Raw genomic sequence first — 17,944 nt, 5'->3', positions numbered from 1 at the left:
GTATCCCAGGCTATAGTCTTCAATAAGGTCCCTGAATAAAGCATAACTGGCATTTTCTAAGTTGTACGTTTTCCTTCAGTCCACATCTCTTTGCATAACACTCAAGCGCTTCCTGCTCCTGCAGTTGAATGAGTCAGACTCACAGTCATCTCCGTGCCTCCGCATGTGCCACAGAGACTCTCTCCTTATGGAATTCTCCATCTTCTTCCCTCTGCCTCCTCCGTGACCTAATGACTCTTGCTGGTCCCTTGGGACTGAGTTGAAGTGTCACTTTCTCTGAGAAGACTTCCCTGATTTCCTCTCATGTAGATCAGGGCACCTTGTACTTTACTCTGGTGACACTTAATCAAACTATTTTCTATTTGCTTATTGACCTGTGTCCCTGGAGCTCAAGGGGGTACAGAAGCTCATGTCCAAATTTCCTAGAAAATTTCCAAAATGAGAGGTGGCTAGGCTTTCCCTCAGTGAGAAAAGAGGACTTGGGTGGGAGGGGTCTGTTCTCCAGGGATTGGGTAAGACAAAGGATTTCTCCTGAAGGAAAGGGACATCTCAGAAGGGACCTGGGCTTGAGTCATTTGGTGGAGACCTAAGGGCATTTCTCAGCAGGGCGCCATTACAAAAAAACGTCTGCTTGGGCTTTGCCAATAAAACAAGCGAGGGGGCAGTTACAAGTAGTCAACCAATTACTACATACAGAGCCCAGAGCAATGTGGTGGGGTAGCCCTGTGGGACTGAAAACTCCACATACAGGAAAAGGAAAGCTTTCCACTAAGGCCAGAAAAGTGAAACAACTTGCTTAAGATTTCAGAGCTAGGTTGCTGCTGCTGCTGCTGCTAAGTCGCTTCAGTCGTGTCCGACTCTGTGCGACCCCATAGACGGAAGCCCACCAGGCTCCTCCATCCCTGGGATTCTCAAGGCAGGAACACTGGAGTGGGTTGCCATTTCCTTCTCAGAGCTAGGTAGGACATGACAACACTAGGATTTGACTCTGATTCAACAGGATTGTATGGAATGGATGGCAGGGCAGGAGTGACTTGGGTGGGTGTTTGCGTGTGTATGTGTGTGTGAAAGACCAGGTGAGTAAAATACCAAGATTTCGTGGAGAAGTAGGTGGGAACAGAAAACAACATGCATAACATCCCTTATAGATACAGCTTCAGAAACGCCCATGGCAGAAAACTCAGTTACCCAAGAAGTGGGCACAGAGCTATTTACCTCCTTTGATTCCTGGATCACACCAGGAGAACTGCTTTGAAGTGTTTCCTGGAAAAACAAGCCCACACCCCCCATTAAATCTTAGTGAAGGGAAGGAAGCGAAGTCTAAATCTTAGTGAAGGGAAGGAAGCGAAGTCTGGCCAGCCTCCCAGGACATCTTAAGTCTGGTCACCGAAGACGCTAGGAGAAAGTCTACATCGATTTCATTGTTCACATTGTGCCAGAATCCCCAGGGCCCAGGGACACATCTCAACCTGCAACCTGCCAAGACTGACACTCAGACAAGATCAGAGCAGCCCCAGCGCGGAACCAGGTGCTGCCTGGAGCAGGCACACCCAGTCGCTGCCGCGCGCCCTCCGAAACCCCAACTGCCCCGGGGCGCATTCCTCCCGCTTCCTTTCAGACGGCTAGGCTTAAGCAGAAGGCAGGCGGATACGAGTCTTTAGCGAAACAGCCCTGAAGCCCAACTGGAGTTTTATTTCTAGAGCGAGAGCGGGCTGGGGCAGGGGGTGGAGAGGAGCTCGCCGAGCCAGAGCGCGTCACCGTCGCCCGGAGAGACGCCGCGCCGCGCGATCTGCAGAGGCGCTCGTTCTCCCGCAGCCGGAGGGCGTAGCGGAGACACGAAAGTGGCGCGGGCGGCCCGGAGCGCGCGATCGCGGGCGGGAGGCAGGCGGGGAGGGGCCGCCCACCGAGCGCGGCGAGGTCCGGGGTCCCGGGACGCACGGCCCACGCGCTCCTCTCCCTGTGCCCGAGCGCACGTGCGCGGCCCGCGGGGCGTCCGGCCCGGCCGGCCCCGGGCGCGGGGCTCCGGCAAAGATGACCCCTGGCTGGGTGCTGCTCTGCCTGCTGCCCGCGGTGCGGGCCGCGGACGAGCGGAGCCCTGGGGCGGCCCTAGCGGGCCCCAATGCCTCGCACTTCTTCTGGAGCAACTACACCTTCTCAGACTGGCAGAACTTCGTGGGCCGGAGGCGCTATGGGGCCGAGTCCCAGAACCCCACGGTGAAAGCCCTGCTTATCGTGGCTTACTCTTTCATCATCATCTTCTCGCTCTTTGGCAACGTTCTGGTCTGTCATGTCATCTTCAAAAACCAGCGGATGCACTCGGCCACCAGCCTCTTCATCGTCAACTTGGCCGTCGCCGACATTATGATCACGCTCCTCAACACCCCCTTCACTTTGGTGAGGCCGAGGGCTGGGCTCTGTCTCCCTGGGTCCCCTCCCTCTCGCCGCCCGATTTCTCCCTTTTCCTGTCTGTTCCCTTCTCTGCCTGTCTTCCTGCTTCATGTTTCTTAGTCTCTCTCTCATCGACTCATCTTTCATCGCTCTGCCCTGCTGTTTGTCTCTTAGTGTGTCTGTTTCTGGCGCTGTCATTCCGTGTTTGCCTTTCTGCCTGCCTGTCTCTCCAGCATCGTCTCTTTCCTCTGTCTCCGGTTCTCTGTGTCTTCATCTATTTTTTTCCTGTCTGTGACTCTCTCTGCCTCTGTTTGTCTGTCCCTATCTCTCTCCTCATGCTTATCCTTAACACTTCTTGTCTGTCTCTCTAGCCTTGTCTTTCTGTGCTCTCTCTCTCATCACTTAAGCCAGAGCTTCTGCAGCTCTTGGCACTGGGGTCAATGATTCGAGTGTCTGCAGCCAGCTGTGAGTCAATGACCATTTCCTGTGTAATGTCACTGACCAAGAGTCTGCATGATGATGGAGCAGTAAATCAAAGCCCTTTGAAATGCCAGCATAAGATTGTTAGGTCACCTCACTCCCATTAAATATAGCCCATTAAATGTCCCCCCACCATGGGATGCTGCTTGAAGCCATCTGAAATATGAAACAGTTGCTAGTTGTTAATGGAACCTTGGGTGCATTTTCCTAGACCACTTAGTTAAATTGCATTTCCCTTCTGTGGTTTGCCAGTGAGGTGGTGTATGAAGTCTGTGTGGTTGAGGACATGCGGGTGAGGTGGGCTTGGGACCCAGGGCAGGGGCGGCCTGGGGGCACTTGCACATGGGTAGAGGGAGAGCCCCTCCCGCCCCGCCTCTCTTCCCCAACTTCCACTGAGCCCCGACTGCTGAGTGCTAGTGGTGTCACTTCTCTTCCGTGTCTTGGGACTGTGGTGCCCATGGATGATTGAAACTGGAAGAACTGTGACCAAGCAATCATCATGACAGGAACACCTTCTATTTCTGCAGCATGAGTTAGGCTTTTTTCCAAGTTATGAACAACCTTACTGATACTTGAGTTATTACCAAACTCTATCTGTTCATATGTCTTTCTCTTTCTTACACACACCACTCACACTCAACCAGAAATAACAGACAAGCAAAAAGAAGGTGAATTCCCACAAGCCTATACACGTTTGTGAACATCCTTTCAAATCTTACATTTAAAAACTGTGTCCTCTGTCTTGTCTTTGCTTATGAGAGCATCACTCCCATTTGGCAGATGAGAAAACTGTGGTACAGAGGTTCAGTCCCTTGTCCAGGTCGCTTGGCTGGTAACTGGCAGAGCCAGCATGAGAATTTGGTCCTCTGACTCAGGTATGGCCAGAGGTCTGTCCATAAAGCCACTTAACTGGGGGTAGGGGGTGGGACCTCTTGGACCACTGCTCTCAACCACGGACTTTTCCTGCTCTCCTTTCTGCCTACATTTACTGGATTCCTCAGGATGCCATGGGCAGTAGCCAGGGGCAAATAGACTTCCAGATACCTCCCCCCTACAACATACACACACACATCCACTCCCCACCGACTGCCTTAAAGCACAAGAAGTGCATATCTGGCTCCTCTTGGCTCCCCCTTAGCTTCTGACTTGACCATCTGCAGTCCTGGGGGGTGGGCTGGGCCGCCCAGAATAGGAGCCCCAGGGCACAGCCCTCTGCTGCTTCCCAGAGCAGGGTGCGTGGCTGGATCTGCACACAGGGCAGGTGTGGGGAGGGGGAAGCCAGACTGCAGATCGGAGCTGAGAGGATCTCCTGCAAAAGAGGGGGTGTCAAGGCTTTGAGGACCCAGCCCCTGCTCCAGGTTGATCCAAACCAGCTTGGCCTTCAACCTGACCTGTGCAGCCACTCCAGTCCAATTTCCTATCAGAGCTTCCAAGGAGCTGGCAACCAGGGTGAATGAAAGGGTTGAGGGGAGGGTCTTCTACACCTCAGCTGGGCTCCTCAATGGGTAAGAAATCCTGTCCTTGGGCTAGTTGATGTCAATATCCCTCCTCCCTGGTCTCCCTTCCTGTCCACTTTACATACTATGGTCAGCATGAAAACCAGTGCTGGTCAATGAGAGAAAAGCAAACAATTATTCACAATTACTGTGGCAGAGGTGGGCACAGAGTGTGGTGGAGCCAGGAGTCAGTCCTTTATTTTGATCTGCCAGAGTCCCATGGGCGGGTCAAAGGAGACTTTTCAAAGAACTCGACATTTCAAAGGGGCTAGGATGAATAGGAATTTCTCAGGGTGAGATGAATGTTCAGTACAGGCAGAGACTGGAGAAGACAAAGGCAGGGATGTCCAGGTTCGTGGTGTGTTGAGTGCTCACTGCAGCTGCAGCGTCATGGCAGGAAGCACCATGGAGGAGCTGCGGGGCAGGAAGAAGCAGAGGCGGCCAGGGGAAGGCGAGCCGGCTGTGAGCAGCATGGATGCTTGGAGGGTATCTGGCTCCATCTTGAAGGCGGTTGATGATTCTAAGCAGAAAGGTGACAGTAACCTGACTTTTGGTTAAGAAACTGCTGTCAGCGGTGTGAAGGTTGAATTACAGGGGGGCAGACTGGAGGACTAGAAAGCTGACTGGAGGCTGTGATAATCCAGGTGAGAGATGAGGGGGCTCCAGGAAGGCCGTGGCCTGGGGGCTGAAGAAGAGGGAGTGGATTGGGAAACCCTTCAAGCAGCACTGCTTGGCTTTGGTTTTGCATTGACCATGGGAGGTGAGAAGCGGGGTTACCTAAGCATTTCCTGCTGGGTAGTGTCACTGGGCTGCTCACATCCCCATGGAGCTCCTACCTGCCTATTCCGTAGAGAATAGTGTCCATGGTTTGTGTACCAGGTTCATGATCAGGTTAGACTTGTCCCCCGTGTTTCTCATGCACATACTCTAGTCAAATCATTCCAACCCTTATTCCCCAAACAGCTCCTGAGATTCCTGACTTTGTGCCACGCTCTTTGTTCTTACCTGCACACGGGCAAATCCTACCTATTCTGTAAAGTGTTAGTCGACTCTTTGGGAGCCCATGAGCTATAGCCCTCCAGGCTCCTCTGTCCATGGAATTCTCCAGGCAAGAATACTGGAGTGGATCGCCATTCCCTTCTCCAGGGGATCAAACCTGGGTCTCCTGCACTGCAGGTAGATTCCTTACCATCTGAGCCACCAGGGAAGCCCATTCTGTAAAGCTCATCTCAAATGTCTCGTATCTTATAATAATGGCAGTTAGTAGTTAAGTACTTGCTATGTACCAGGCAGTGTTTTATCTGGTTTACTTATGTTATCTGTTTTACAGGTACTTGATTTTTATAGTAATCATGTGAATAAGGGTTAGCCCAGGAAAGTGAGGCTCACTGGGCCTAAGTGCCTTGCCCAAGGTAACAGCTATCAGTAGCAAATACGCTGCTGTAAATCACTGCTCGACATTCTTCCTGTCGAGCTGACTTGCTCCATTTTTTTGTGTCACCTCTCTCTCTCTCAGCCTCAGCCCACTCCCACCCGCCCTGGTGGCCCTTTGGGCCTTCTGTGGGGCAGGGGTCCCAACCCCTAGGCCACGGACCAGTACCTAATGGGACCCGGGCCCCACAGTAGGTGATGAGCAGTGGGCAAGTGAGTGAAGCTCTGTCTGTGTTTACCTGTACCCTTCACGTGTTACCTCCTAAGCACCTCCTCCTGTCCATCAAGGCAGCATTAATTCCCCTTGGAGCATGCATCCTACTGCACTTGAATCATCCTGAAAGCCTTACCCCCCATGAATTATCTTCCATGAAACTGGCCCCTGGTGCCAAAACAATTGGGGATCCCTGCCATAGGGCATTGAATATTTTCTATCTTGCATCTGAGATACCTGAGACCTCCTCTTCCCAAGTTGGGAGCTCCTTGATCAGAATCAATGCCTGATCCTTTTTGGGTGTGGAACATCACTCAGGAGCTCAGGCACTGAGTGAGCAAAGAGCTGTGGAAGATGTGGGTTGAGGCCTCTGCCTGCTCCCTGAGCCCCACACACCCTGAGAGCTGGTCTCCTCTCTCCGCCCAGACCCCGGCCCCTGCTCCCACCTCTGCAGATCCCTGGATCTCCTTCCCAGATGACGTGTCTCAAGGCCTGCTTAGTCAACATTCCAGGGCACAGCCCACACGCTATGTTGTGACTCTGTAGACATGTCTCCTCTGTGAGTTTGAACTCATAGGAACCAAAAATGAATTTGGTTATTATCATAAAAATAGCTCCTATTTATTTCGAATCATATCTTTCTAGCAATCTGCCAGATATTATATTCCATGCATTGTAGTCTTTCTCTGAAAATAAAAAAAAAAAAAAGCTAATCCTTACAATAAGATACATTAGAAATAAGACTCATTAGAAAAGACCCTGATGCTGGGAAAGATTGAGGGCAGGAAGAGAAGGGGACGACACAGGATGAGGTTGGATGGCATCACAACTCTATGGACATGAGTTTGATCAGGCTTCAGGAGACAGTGAAGGACAGAGAAGCCTGGCTTGCTGCAGTTCATGGGGTCACAAAGAGTTGGACATGACTGAGCAACAGAACAACAAAAGAGATTTTTGAGCCTTTTTTTTTTGCAAATGAGGAAACTGAGGTTCAGACAGATTACCTACCTTGCCCAAGGTCACACAGTTCAAAAACATTAGAGGCAGGAAATCTGACTCCAGAACCCATGTCCTTCCCACTCTGTCCTGGCACCTAGCAGGGCCCGGCCCCAGTAGCAGGATCAGAGTCTGCTGAATTGGGTGATGGAGACTGAGTTATGCTGGAGAAAAGCATGTGAGACCCACAGTCCAGCAGTGCAGAGTGGAGCGAGACAGGGAGAGGCCTCCTGTGGGACGCTGCCCAGAGACACAGGGTGGGGGAATCATGGGCCAGAACCGTCTGCCTCCTGACTCCTGAGGGTTCATCTGCAGGTCCGCTTTGTGAACAGCACGTGGGTGTTCGGGAAAGGCATGTGCCACGTCAGCCGCTTCGCTCAGTACTGCTCCCTGCACGTCTCTGCCCTGACGCTGACGGCCATCGCCGTGGACCGCCACCAGGTGAGGGCCACCCCCGACCCGCTGCGCGCCCTGCCCTACCGCCCCGGCGTTGCTTACCAGGGCACTCAGGACAGTGCTTCAGCCCATTTATTTTTAAAGACTGTTTCTGATATGGACCATCTTTAAAGTCTTTATTGAATCTGTTACAATATCTCTTCTGTTTTATGTTTTGGCTTTTTGCCCGTGAGGCATGTGGGACCTTAGCTTTGTGACCAGGGATTGAACCCGCACCCCCTGCATTGGAAAGCAAAGTCTTAACCACTGGACCACCAGTAAAGTTCCCTAGACCATTTTTCAAAGATCCTATTTGTCTTCTTACTGACCAATATGAGCACTAAATTAGGCATATTAGGTCCTTTGTGCTAGGGGCTGCAAAACATTACTCCCCATTTGTTATTCCAGTGAAGACTCCCTGCTGGCATTCTGTGCATCAGAAATGACTGAGCTTGTTTTCGGGGGTAGGAAGGCAAATCTGGAAAATGACAGATGAAAAGAGAGTGGCAGATAATTGCAGGTCAGAGGCAAGGCTGCTGGCTGGGAGATGAGGTGGATATTCCTGGGCCTGGTTGTAGAAGAGGTACACCTGGGGTTGCAGACAGGGAGGTGTGCAGGCGCAGGAGTCCCGCAGGGTGTTGAGGCACTGCTCACTGTCCTGCCCCTTCAGGCGCACATGGGCAGGTATGGTGAAGGGAGCCGAAAGGACCTGATAGCGCCTGTCATGGAGAAGGGTGGTTCCACACAGATGCCTGGCTTATGCTGATTCAGTGAACCTTGGTTATAACACTTGGGTCTGTGCAGAGTCACTGATCGCAGATTCAGGGAAGGGCATCATCGCCTGCACAGCACCATATGCCTGGTGACTGATGAAGGGAGGAACAGCCTTGAGGCATGAGGCTGGCTGCCTCAAGGCTGGCTGCAGGCTCATGCTCAGATTTCTAGAAGATCATTAGTCTGCTCTGAGAAGACACAGGGGCACCTTCAGGCCAGTATCATAAGGACAATCAAGACAAAAGAGGGAAATTTAATTCTAAAGAGCTCCAAGAATTACAACAACAGCCAAGGGATAGGAAGCTTCTAAGGTACAGACTCTTCAGGGAGAATCCTCAGTGGCTCAGCAGGTAAAGAATCTGTGTGCAATACAGGAGACCCAGGAGATTTGGGTTCCATCCCTGATTTGGGAAGATTCCCTGGAGGAAGGCATGGCAACTCACTCCAGTATTCTTGTCTAAAATCCCATGGACAGAGGAGCCTGGTGGGCTACAGTCCATAGTCACAAAGAGTTGGACATGACTAAAGCAGCTTAGCACCCATGCACACTGTCCCTTTGGCATTTATGTTAAGATGTTTTGGTGCAAAATATCAAAAGGTTGCATACAAATATTTCCTGCCTTTTCTTGACCTTCTCCCCTAATTCAACAAGAAGGACTCTGGATCACCTTTACTTGGGCTATACCTACTTCACTTAACACAGCTAACTGAGGGTCCACCCTTGGACCAAAGGTGGGTCTGAGGAACAAGGGGGAGGTCTTGCACACACTGGCCACACTACTGTGATATAAACCCACACATGGGATCCTGTCCCAGAGGCTACAGGTTCTTAGAGCATCCAAGGTCTCTGACCCAGGCTTCCACTCCCTTTATTGACCTGAGCCATGAAGGAGTGTGAGAAGCAAGGATGGCTGAGTCCAGAATGGAGATGTGCTGGGCAGCTTCTGAAGCCTAGTCTATTCCTCCGATAAACCTTAAGAGACCGGGAGAAGACTGTGGAAGAACACGGTAGAAGGTCCAGTGTGTCCTGGGATGGCATCCTGAGGTGGTGGCAGCTCTTTATGACCTCTCCTCCTGACCCAAACACCCCAAACATCTTTTTCAGGAAATAATGATTCTAATCTAGCCACCTGGGTGTCCATCACCAGACAGATGGATAAAGAAGATGTGGTGTGTATATATATATATGGAATACTACTCAGCCATAAAAAAGAATGAAATTTTGCCATTTGCAGCAAGATGGATGGATTTGGAGGGTATTATGCTAAGTGAAGTATGCCAGATGGAGAAAAACAAATACTGCATGATATTACTTATATTAGAATCTAAAGTAATACAGCAAACTAGTGAATATAACAAAAAAGAAGCAGACCCCCAGACATAGAGAACAAACTAGTGGTTACCAGTGGGAAAAGGGAAGGAGGAAGAGGCAATGTCTGGGTAGAGGATTAAGAGGTACACACTACAGGTATAAAATAAGTTACAAGCATATATTGTACAACACAGGGAATATGACCCATATTTTACAATAACTATAAGTGGAGTATAACCTTTAAAATTATGAATCACTATATTGTATACTTATAATTTATATATTATACATCATTTATATTTCAATTTAATAAAAAGAAATAATGATTCTAACCTTAAAATGAGGCTGCTGTGAAATTCCCAAGTCTTCATTTAAACCTTTTAGGAGAATTGATTGGCATATAGTAGCAATTGGTTCTAAGATGCTTTTCAGCCCAAAGCTTCTAGCACTGGTTTTATTTGGGGCTTGGGAAAGCTGGGCCCCACTGCAGTTTTATTGGATTGGCCAGATAGTTCATTCAGTTAGTGAGTATGTTGTTCAACACAGTTCTTGGTGAAAATGAAAAATATGTCTTTTATTAGTACTTAAAGCCAAATGAATTTTTTGGCCAGCTCAGTAGAAACAACTTTCAGAAACAGCAGTGACCCCCCAGATAAAGGTCGATGCAGCTTCCCACAGTAAGTGGTGAGGACCTCACCCCGTGTGTGTCACCTTCCGACCCCTCAGAGCCCTTCGTAACCTAAAGGATCTGGGCAGACGGAATGAGGCCCTGAGGTGGAGGCTGACCGTGGCTGCCCCTCTGCCCACTCTGCTGTGAGTGTCATGGGGACAGACCTCTCCCTTCACTGCTCCCTGACTTTCTCACTGTACCCTGCTTCGGCCAGGCATGACCTACCTGCATGAGCCATTTGAACTGCCTGGAGTCTCTGAGTCCAGATGGCATCCTCTTTCTACCCCCAGAGCTGGGCGGTAGGGTGGTGTAACCCAGGGGCTCTACAATGAATTAAGGGGTACTTGATTTTGTAAGTAGGACCTACCTGCCTCGTTGTGACAAGTGAGCCACATCATCTGGATTTCTCATTTGCTTCAAGCTGCATTCTGCCAATGATGCCCAGTTTTGTGTGTTTTCCAGGTCATCATGCATCCGTTAAAACCCCGGATCTCAATCACAAAAGGTGTCATCTACATCGCAGTCATCTGGACCATGGCAACGTTCTTTTCACTCCCACACGCTATCTGCCAGAAATTATTTACCTTCAAGTACAGGTGAGATGGACTAGTAGAGAGCAGCCTGGGGGCCTGGAGGACTTTGACAGATGGAAACTTGAGCCTCCTCTGAATCTCAGAGTTACTAGCACCAAGTTACTGTGCCAAGCTGGTCTCTCTGCTTCCTTCCCATCCTGTTGCTTCCAGGCCTGTGCCTATCCTCTGAACTTTCTTTGTTTTGCTTTTTTCCCTCATCCTTTCTTCTAAACACTTTACAGCTCTTCCTTGTTATTCTCTGTCCCTTTGTTTGCAAGGTCAAGGCAAGAGCAATCAGCTTCTGCCACTGGTGACATATACTCACCCAGACTGAAATTCAGAATCACCTAGTCCCTTTTTAAAATGATGAGGTTTAAGTTCTCTTGCACCACCTACAAACAAACCTGTATATGTCTAAATTTCTCAGGCAGGATGCTGTCCCCACACACACCTCTCATTTATCGTATGCTTTGTCTTGTGCTCTTCTAGAAAGGAAAGCACTCAGTGTCGAAATTTAAGTACTTGTGCATGCTGCTAGCTCGTTAAAGGTGACCTCCCCTGTTAGACTGTGAGGTTGGGGGGAACTGGCTCCATTTCTGATTTTGTCATCTTGCTGTCCCTAGCATCTAAATGACTGTCTCCACATCACAAGCTCTCAGTACATATTTGCTGAATGAATGAATGAACGTAGAGTGATCTTTATCAGTTCATAGTTGTTTTAGCTGAAGTTCTATAGAAATACATCCTGAGATAAAGGAAGATGCATGTGCCCACGGGTTTTAAGAAAGTGCTCCCAGGGGACTTCCCTGGTGGTCCGGTGGTTAAGAATTCTCCTTCCAATGCAGGGGACATGGATTCAATCCCTGGTTGGGGAACAAGATCCCATGTGCTGAGGAGCAACTAAGCCCATACTGCAGCTACTGAGCCTGCTCTCCACAACTAGACAGCCTGCATGCTTCAGCTAAGACGTGACACAGCTGAATAAATAAATGAAGTGCTGGACTTCCCTGGTGGTACAGTGGATAAGAATCCACCCACCAGTGCAGGGGTCACAAGTTCGACCCCAGGTCTGGGAAGATTCCACATGTCGTAGAGCAACTAAGCCTGTGTGCCACAACTGCTAAAGCCTGTGTGCCCAGAGCCCAGGCTTGGCAACAAGAGAGGCCCCCACCATGAGAAACCTGCACATTGTAGTAAGAGCAGTCCCTGCTCGCTGCATCTAGAGAAAGCCCATGCACAGCAACAAAGACCCAGTGCAGCAACAACAAAATAATTAATTTTAAAAATACCAATAGATTTCTACATACTTAAAAAAAAAAATCACCCTTAGAAAAATAAATAAGTGAAGTGCTCCCAGGGGTGGTAGATACTAGGTGGAGAAGCAGGACAGCAAATGGGGAGAGACCAAGGGAGGGCCTGGCCTGCGGGGGGCGCTCCGGGACAGACTGTAGCTGCGTCTGCCAGCTTGGAGGCGCTGGAGCTGCGCTCTCATATCCTAGGAAACTCCTGGTCACTTCTAGCTCTTAGTGAATCTGGAGAAAGTGTCTGTAGCGGCCTTCGGGTGGTCCTAGGCTCCTGGAAGTCTTGGGTACCAGCTGTGTCTTGTGGGGTGGGCAGGAGCTGGGGCCCAGTGCTTCAGACCAGCGAGGGGTGCCCTGCTGATGGGTCTTCCCGTGTGCTGCCTCACCTGAAACATACATTTACACACACTTCTGTGATGTAGGAGGGCACCAAAGAACACGCTCTGAAGGCCAACTTGAACTAATTTTTGAAGGATCCGTGCCTGAATTCTAGGATACCAAGTGAATCATGTACCCACCCTTCCTGAGCATTCAGCTTCCCCATCTGTCTTCACATGTGGAGGGCTATTTCTTTTTTCTGATAACAAAAGCAAAGAGAGTTTTCTTTGTTTCACTAGTGACAGCCACCTGTATGTACTGATATTACAAGATCAACAAGCTACATGGTATGATGAGAAAGTAGCAATTTCGAGTTGCTGCTTAGAGATTTTATAGGATGAAACCCCTGCTGGCATCAAAAGTCTGGATATTTAAATAAAGACCCGAGCTTAGGTTTCCTGCCACAAGTTCCTGCTTTGCTTTTTCCAGAGCATCTTTTAAAATGTTCATTCAGAATTGAGCCTGTGAAAAATTAGTGACCTCCACCCCAACCAGCTTGTAAGTAACAGGTGCTTGCTGCCTGCTCTCTCTCCTGCCCATTGGAGACCTGGAAGTAAGGATGGCACTTCTCCCAGCTCACAGCACCCCCAGCTGGGATGTAAGTAATAGTCTTGTGACTTCCTTTGTGTGAGTAGGTTAAAACTGCACCTTCAGTCAAAATGGCCCTGGGGTTTTCGCTTCTCCAAAATTGAAAGGAAGTCCTGAGGGAGCTCCCTGCTGCCTCGTTCAGCAGATCATAATCTGCATGTTCTTCATCCACCAGCTCCAGGTTTTCCAATACACATAGGTGTCCTTAAAGAATTTGAAGAGGACTGGGTACATTCCATAGAAAATAAGTATTTTTGTCTGAGTGGTTGAAGGTGTATGAGTTCCAGCATTGCCACTCACATTCTTAAAACTCATCATTTTTCCCCCCATTCCTTGGATCCCCTCTGGAATGAGAGTAGGTTGTGAAACAGAAATTCCAAGATTTCCTGAATCCATTGTGCTTCCAGGATGAGTTAATTCTAAGACTAGAAACACCAGTGCATTTATTCATTGAATAAATATTTATTGGGCCTCTATTCTGGGCTAGGAACAATACAAAGTAAACACACAGAGTAATCTAGGTGTATTTTTCTTTCTTAAAAATTGAAGCATAGTTGATTTGCAGTGTTAGTTTCAAGTGTATAGCAGACTTTTTTCTCTTATAGGTTATTACAAAATGTTGAGTATAGTTCTCTGTGCTATACAGTAGGTCCTTGTTATTTATTTTATATATTATAGTTTTTATATGTTAATCACATCAGTCAAATATTAACAATTTATAAGTTCATATTCATCAGTCCTAAATATTCATTGGAAGGACTGATGCTGAAGCTGAAACTCCAATACTTTGGCTACCTGATGCAAAGAACTGACTTATTTGAAAAGACCGTGATGCTGGGAAAGATAGAAGGTGGGAGGAGAAGAGGATGACAGAGGATGAGATGGTTGGATGGCATCACTGACTCAATGGACATGAGTTTGAGTAGACTTTAGGAGTTGATGATGGACAGGGAGGCCTGGTGTGCTGCAGTCCATGGGGTCACAAAGAGTCAGACACAACTGAGCAACTGAACTGAACTGAATGTTAACCTCAAACTCAAAAATTACCCTTGCCCCCTGACCTTTCCCCTTTGGTAACCATGTTTGTCTTCTATGTCTATGGGTCTGTTTCTGTTTTGTATATAAGTTCATCCGTGTCATTTTTAAAAAATTTTTGTATCATTTTTTTAGATTCCACGTATAAGCAATATCATACAATATTTGTCTATCTCTGTCTGGCTTACTTCATTTAGCATGATAACCTCTAGGTCCATTTGTGCTGCAAATGACATTATTCATTCATAATTATTACATTATTTCATTCTTTATGTCTGAGTAGTATTCTACTGTATATGTGTACCGTATCTTCTTTATCCACTCATTTGTCATTGGACATTTAGGTGTTATTCTTACCTTTATAGAACTCCCAGACTAGTGGGAATGCTGGAAATGTAGTCAGATAATCAGGCTGCTCATCATCTATGCTTTAACGGATGGATGTACCAGGAACCCAGGGGGGAGAGAGGCCAGTGTTCCTGGGATGGGGCTTTTCCACAGTAACCGCACATTCTCCTTCTCCCTCCCCTGTCCCCAGTGAGGACGTTGTCCGCTCCCTGTGCCTGCCAGACTTCCCTGAACCAGCCGACCTCTTCTGGAAGTACCTGGACTTGGCCACTTTCATCCTGCTTTACATTCTGCCCCTCCTCATCATCTCCGTGGCCTACGCCCGTGTGGCCAAGAAGCTGTGGCTGTGCAACACCATTGGCGACGTGACCACGAAGCAGTACCTGGCCCTGCGGCGCAAGAAGAAGAAGACCATCAAGATGCTGATGCTGGTGGTGGTTCTCTTTGCCCTCTGCTGGTTCCCCCTCAACTGCTATGTCCTCCTGCTGTCCAGCAAGGTCATTCGCACCAACAACGCCCTCTACTTTGCCTTCCACTGGTTCGCCATGAGCAGTACCTGCTACAACCCCTTCATCTACTGCTGGCTCAATGAGAACTTCAGGGTCGAGCTGAAGGCACTGCTGCACATGTGCCAGAGGTCGCCCAAGCCTCAGGAGGGGCAGCCGCCCTCCCCTGTGCCCTCCCTCAGGGTGGCCTGGGCAGAGAAGAGCAGCGGCCGCAGGGCTTCTCCAGCCAACAGCCTCCTGCCGTCCTCCCAGGTGCAGTCTGGGAGGACAGACCTGGCGTCTGTGGAGCCCATTGTGACCATGACTTAGAGGAGGAGGCAGGGAAGGGGTAGGGGTAAGGGGCTCTGTCTGCCGAGGAGGATGGCAGAGCGCCTGAGAACACAGCCTGGAAAAGAGTCTGTCCTCACACATGATGAACTTCACATGCCAGAAACAAGTTCCTGCAGAAGCCCGAGGGCACTTGAGTTCCCACACGACTCTGTCCAGCCTCTTGGCTCCATTAGAGAAAACAAAAAGGCAACTTCCAGCTCAACACATACCGGTGAATTTCTTGTCTGAGACATGCTGGTTCCCTGAGCCAGAGGACCCGGGACAGCTTCTGCTCACATGGGGATTGAGTTAGGCAACTGCTTCCAGCAGTCAGGTAGCTGCTTTACAACACTCCCTACCACTGATCACTTGTGACGGACCCTGGAATCAGACTTGGGGTGTGCACAACCCAGGGGCACAGCACTGCTTGAGACAGGACCGTTGGCCAGTGAGAGGTTCGCCAGCCAGAGCCGGTGTGGAGCTTTGAATGCCTTGCTTTCTGAAGTCGCTGGAGCAAGATGAATCCCAGTTCTACGGAGGCCCAACACGTGACAAGAAAGGGCTGACTGGGTTCTTTACTTTAGTAAACAGGAATTACCGAGTTTCCTTAAAACAAAGAAAAACTCTCACTGAAAGTTTGAAACATTCAGAAAAGCACAAAGAGGAAAATAAAAACTACCCCCTTCTCCCACTAACTTGTGATAAGTTCTGTCAAAATGCTCTGGATTTCTTGGCAACTTTTTTCTGTATGTGTGTGTCAGTGATTTTCGTTTCGTGTTGAATTACAGTTTTCCATTTAGAAATAAGAAATACAAGCGTAGCCAAGAACTCCTGAACCCCTCTCCCAGGAGTAATATCTACTGGAAGAGTGAGATGAGATGGGAGAAGAGCCCAAGGAGAAAACTGGCCCAGAGCAGACAGACTGTCTTCATTCTGCAACCAGTGGTAGGAAGGGCCTGGTTAAAGGACCTCTCTTGGGATGGTGGCCATTGTGATAAACCAGAAACAAAACTCATCCAAAGGATACTTTCCTCCTCTCCTGCAATCTCACAGAACAAGATGCGATGAAATATTGCTCTGCTTTTGCAGGAGATAAGAGAGCAGGCTTTCCAACATGCTCCCAAGCTAGACTGTCCAAGCTAGACAGGCTGTTTCTCCTCTGTGTTGTCTGAATAGTAAGACTTTTTCACACCAATTTCCACAAGACAGCTCACTTTCAACCTTACTCTGGTGGCTCACGTGTTACTTATCAAAACCTATGGCATCATGATGGTCCTTAATAACTCAGCTTTCCAGAGAAACCTCATTCCAGAGACGATGAGTGTTTTCATCATCTTCCGTCTGGTCCTGAGTGAGTCACAATGTCACCCAGGAGAGAGATGCCCCAGGCAGAGGAGAGCTTCATTCACCAGCCCTACGCAAGTGCTGCTCTCATGCTCGTTTGAGGTTTCTTTCTAGCAACCAGAGAGATTCTGAAAGCAAACAATAGCCATGGAGCTGAGTGGAAAACTGAGGCTCAGGGAGAAGGGGTTTGTCTGAGGTTCACTTAGATCTCTTGGTTGTTAACTGGACTTTGTCATATCATCTGCATCCCTAAAATGAATCCTGGGGGTTCATTATTACTATTCTGTTTTGGGGATGTTTGAAAATTTCAAGCTGTAAAGTTTAAAAAATCATCTTCTGAACAGTGGGTAAAAAAGTGACTTTCATGGGACATGCATGCTATGTTGCTTCAGTTGTGTCTGATTCTTTGTGACCCTGTGGACTGTAGCCTGCCAGGCTCCTCTGTCCATGGGATTTTCCAGGCAAGAATACTGGAGTGGGTTGCCATTCCCTTCTCCAAGGGATCTTCCTGACCCAGGGATCAAACCTGGGTCTCCTGCACTACAAATAAGTTCTTTACCATCTGAGCCACCAGGGAAGCCCATAGGTTCCACCTTCATGGGAGAGAGGGAGGCTTTTAGGCCCATAGGGATACCAGGCAGGTTTTTTCCAGCCCAAATGGCTCCCAGGCCTGAGCCTATTGTCTTTTAATGCTGTCATGGTATCCTTTGAATCAGAAAGAGAGCAAGTGGCAGAGCTATGAAAAGTTTGTCCTGCTCTGAAATCAGACGAAAAGTTTGCCTTCGCTTCCTCCTCTCTGAGGGCCTGTAGAAATGCTGCCAAGTCACAGGGAAGGTCTTTCTCTGGTGGAAGTCCCGCCCCACTAAGGTCTGGGTCTGCTGTCAACTCTCCGTCTCCCATCTCCCTCCACTTCATCGACCTTCCCTATGTGTCTCAGCAAAAAGTGCTTTGTGTTTATGAAAGTGACATGTGTCACCCTGGAACCTCTGCACTGTGCTGTCGTGAAGACTTGGCTGTAACTTGTTCCAGTGTCAATAAAATACATAGTGGCTGTGTGGCCTGTGCTTCCCGGACTGGTGATTCCAGTTGGTGACCTTCAAATAGGGATTCATGTGGATTAGATGAAGAGTGTGTGGAGAGCTTCAGCCTCACCTCTGCATCTTACAGCTGAGCAAACACAAACTGAGCAGGTCAAGAACCAGTTGAAAGCCTCTGGGTAGCACTTCTTCCATCACACTGGCTGCAAGTACCTGCTTTTGTGATTGTGAGTCTGTGTTGAATGAGTTAACATGGGGCTCCATCTGCTCCTTGGTGATCCCAGAAATGAAGCTGCCACTCCCACACGCAGGGTGCAGTGGGTACTGCAT

The 17,944-nt window shown here is 48.9% G+C and overlaps 1 protein-coding gene across 2 annotated transcripts; it reads left to right on the top strand.

Annotated features, from left to right (window-relative positions):
* The first annotated feature begins 1,595 nt into the window (after positions 1–1,595).
* GPR83 (G protein-coupled receptor 83) lies at positions 1,596–17,634 on the top strand. 2 transcript variants are annotated; one of them, XM_086338828.1, is made up of 4 exons: positions 1,705–2,394; positions 7,321–7,446; positions 10,659–10,792; positions 14,609–17,634. In XM_086338828.1, exons 1-4 carry the CDS (start codon positions 2,032–2,034, stop codon positions 15,231–15,233), a joined length of 1,248 nt encoding a protein of 415 aa, XP_086194954.1. In that variant the 5' UTR covers positions 1,705–2,031; the 3' UTR covers positions 15,234–17,634. The 2 variants fall into 2 exon arrangements, with proteins under 2 accessions (XP_086194955.1, XP_086194954.1); XM_086338829.1 differs by lacking the exon at positions 7,321–7,446 and having other exon boundaries at positions 1,596–2,394.
* Positions 17,635–17,944: the final 310 nt, after the last annotated feature.

Source organism: Bos grunniens, chromosome 15 (assembly GCF_055505025.1).
Source record: "Bos grunniens cultivar Pamir isolate PY7600 chromosome 15, Bosgru_T2T1.0, whole genome shotgun sequence".
Classification (NCBI taxonomy): domain Eukaryota; kingdom Metazoa; phylum Chordata; class Mammalia; order Artiodactyla; family Bovidae; genus Bos; species Bos grunniens.
The sequence above is the reverse complement of the archived record's forward strand: the minus strand, read 5'-3'. Positions and strand labels throughout refer to the sequence as shown.

Excerpts from the sequence above, each read along its gene's own strand:
- GPR83 (XM_086338828.1), top strand. The coding sequence starts at position 2,032 with ATGACCCCTGGCTGGGTGCTGCTCTGCCTGCTGCCCGCGGTGCGGGCC. Across the intron at positions 2,395-7,320 it reads TCAACACCCCCTTCACTTTG|GTCCGCTTTGTGAACAGCAC; the intron begins GTGAGGCCGAGG and ends GTTCATCTGCAG. Across the intron at positions 10,793-14,608 it reads TTATTTACCTTCAAGTACAG|TGAGGACGTTGTCCGCTCCC; the intron begins GTGAGATGGACT and ends CCCTGTCCCCAG.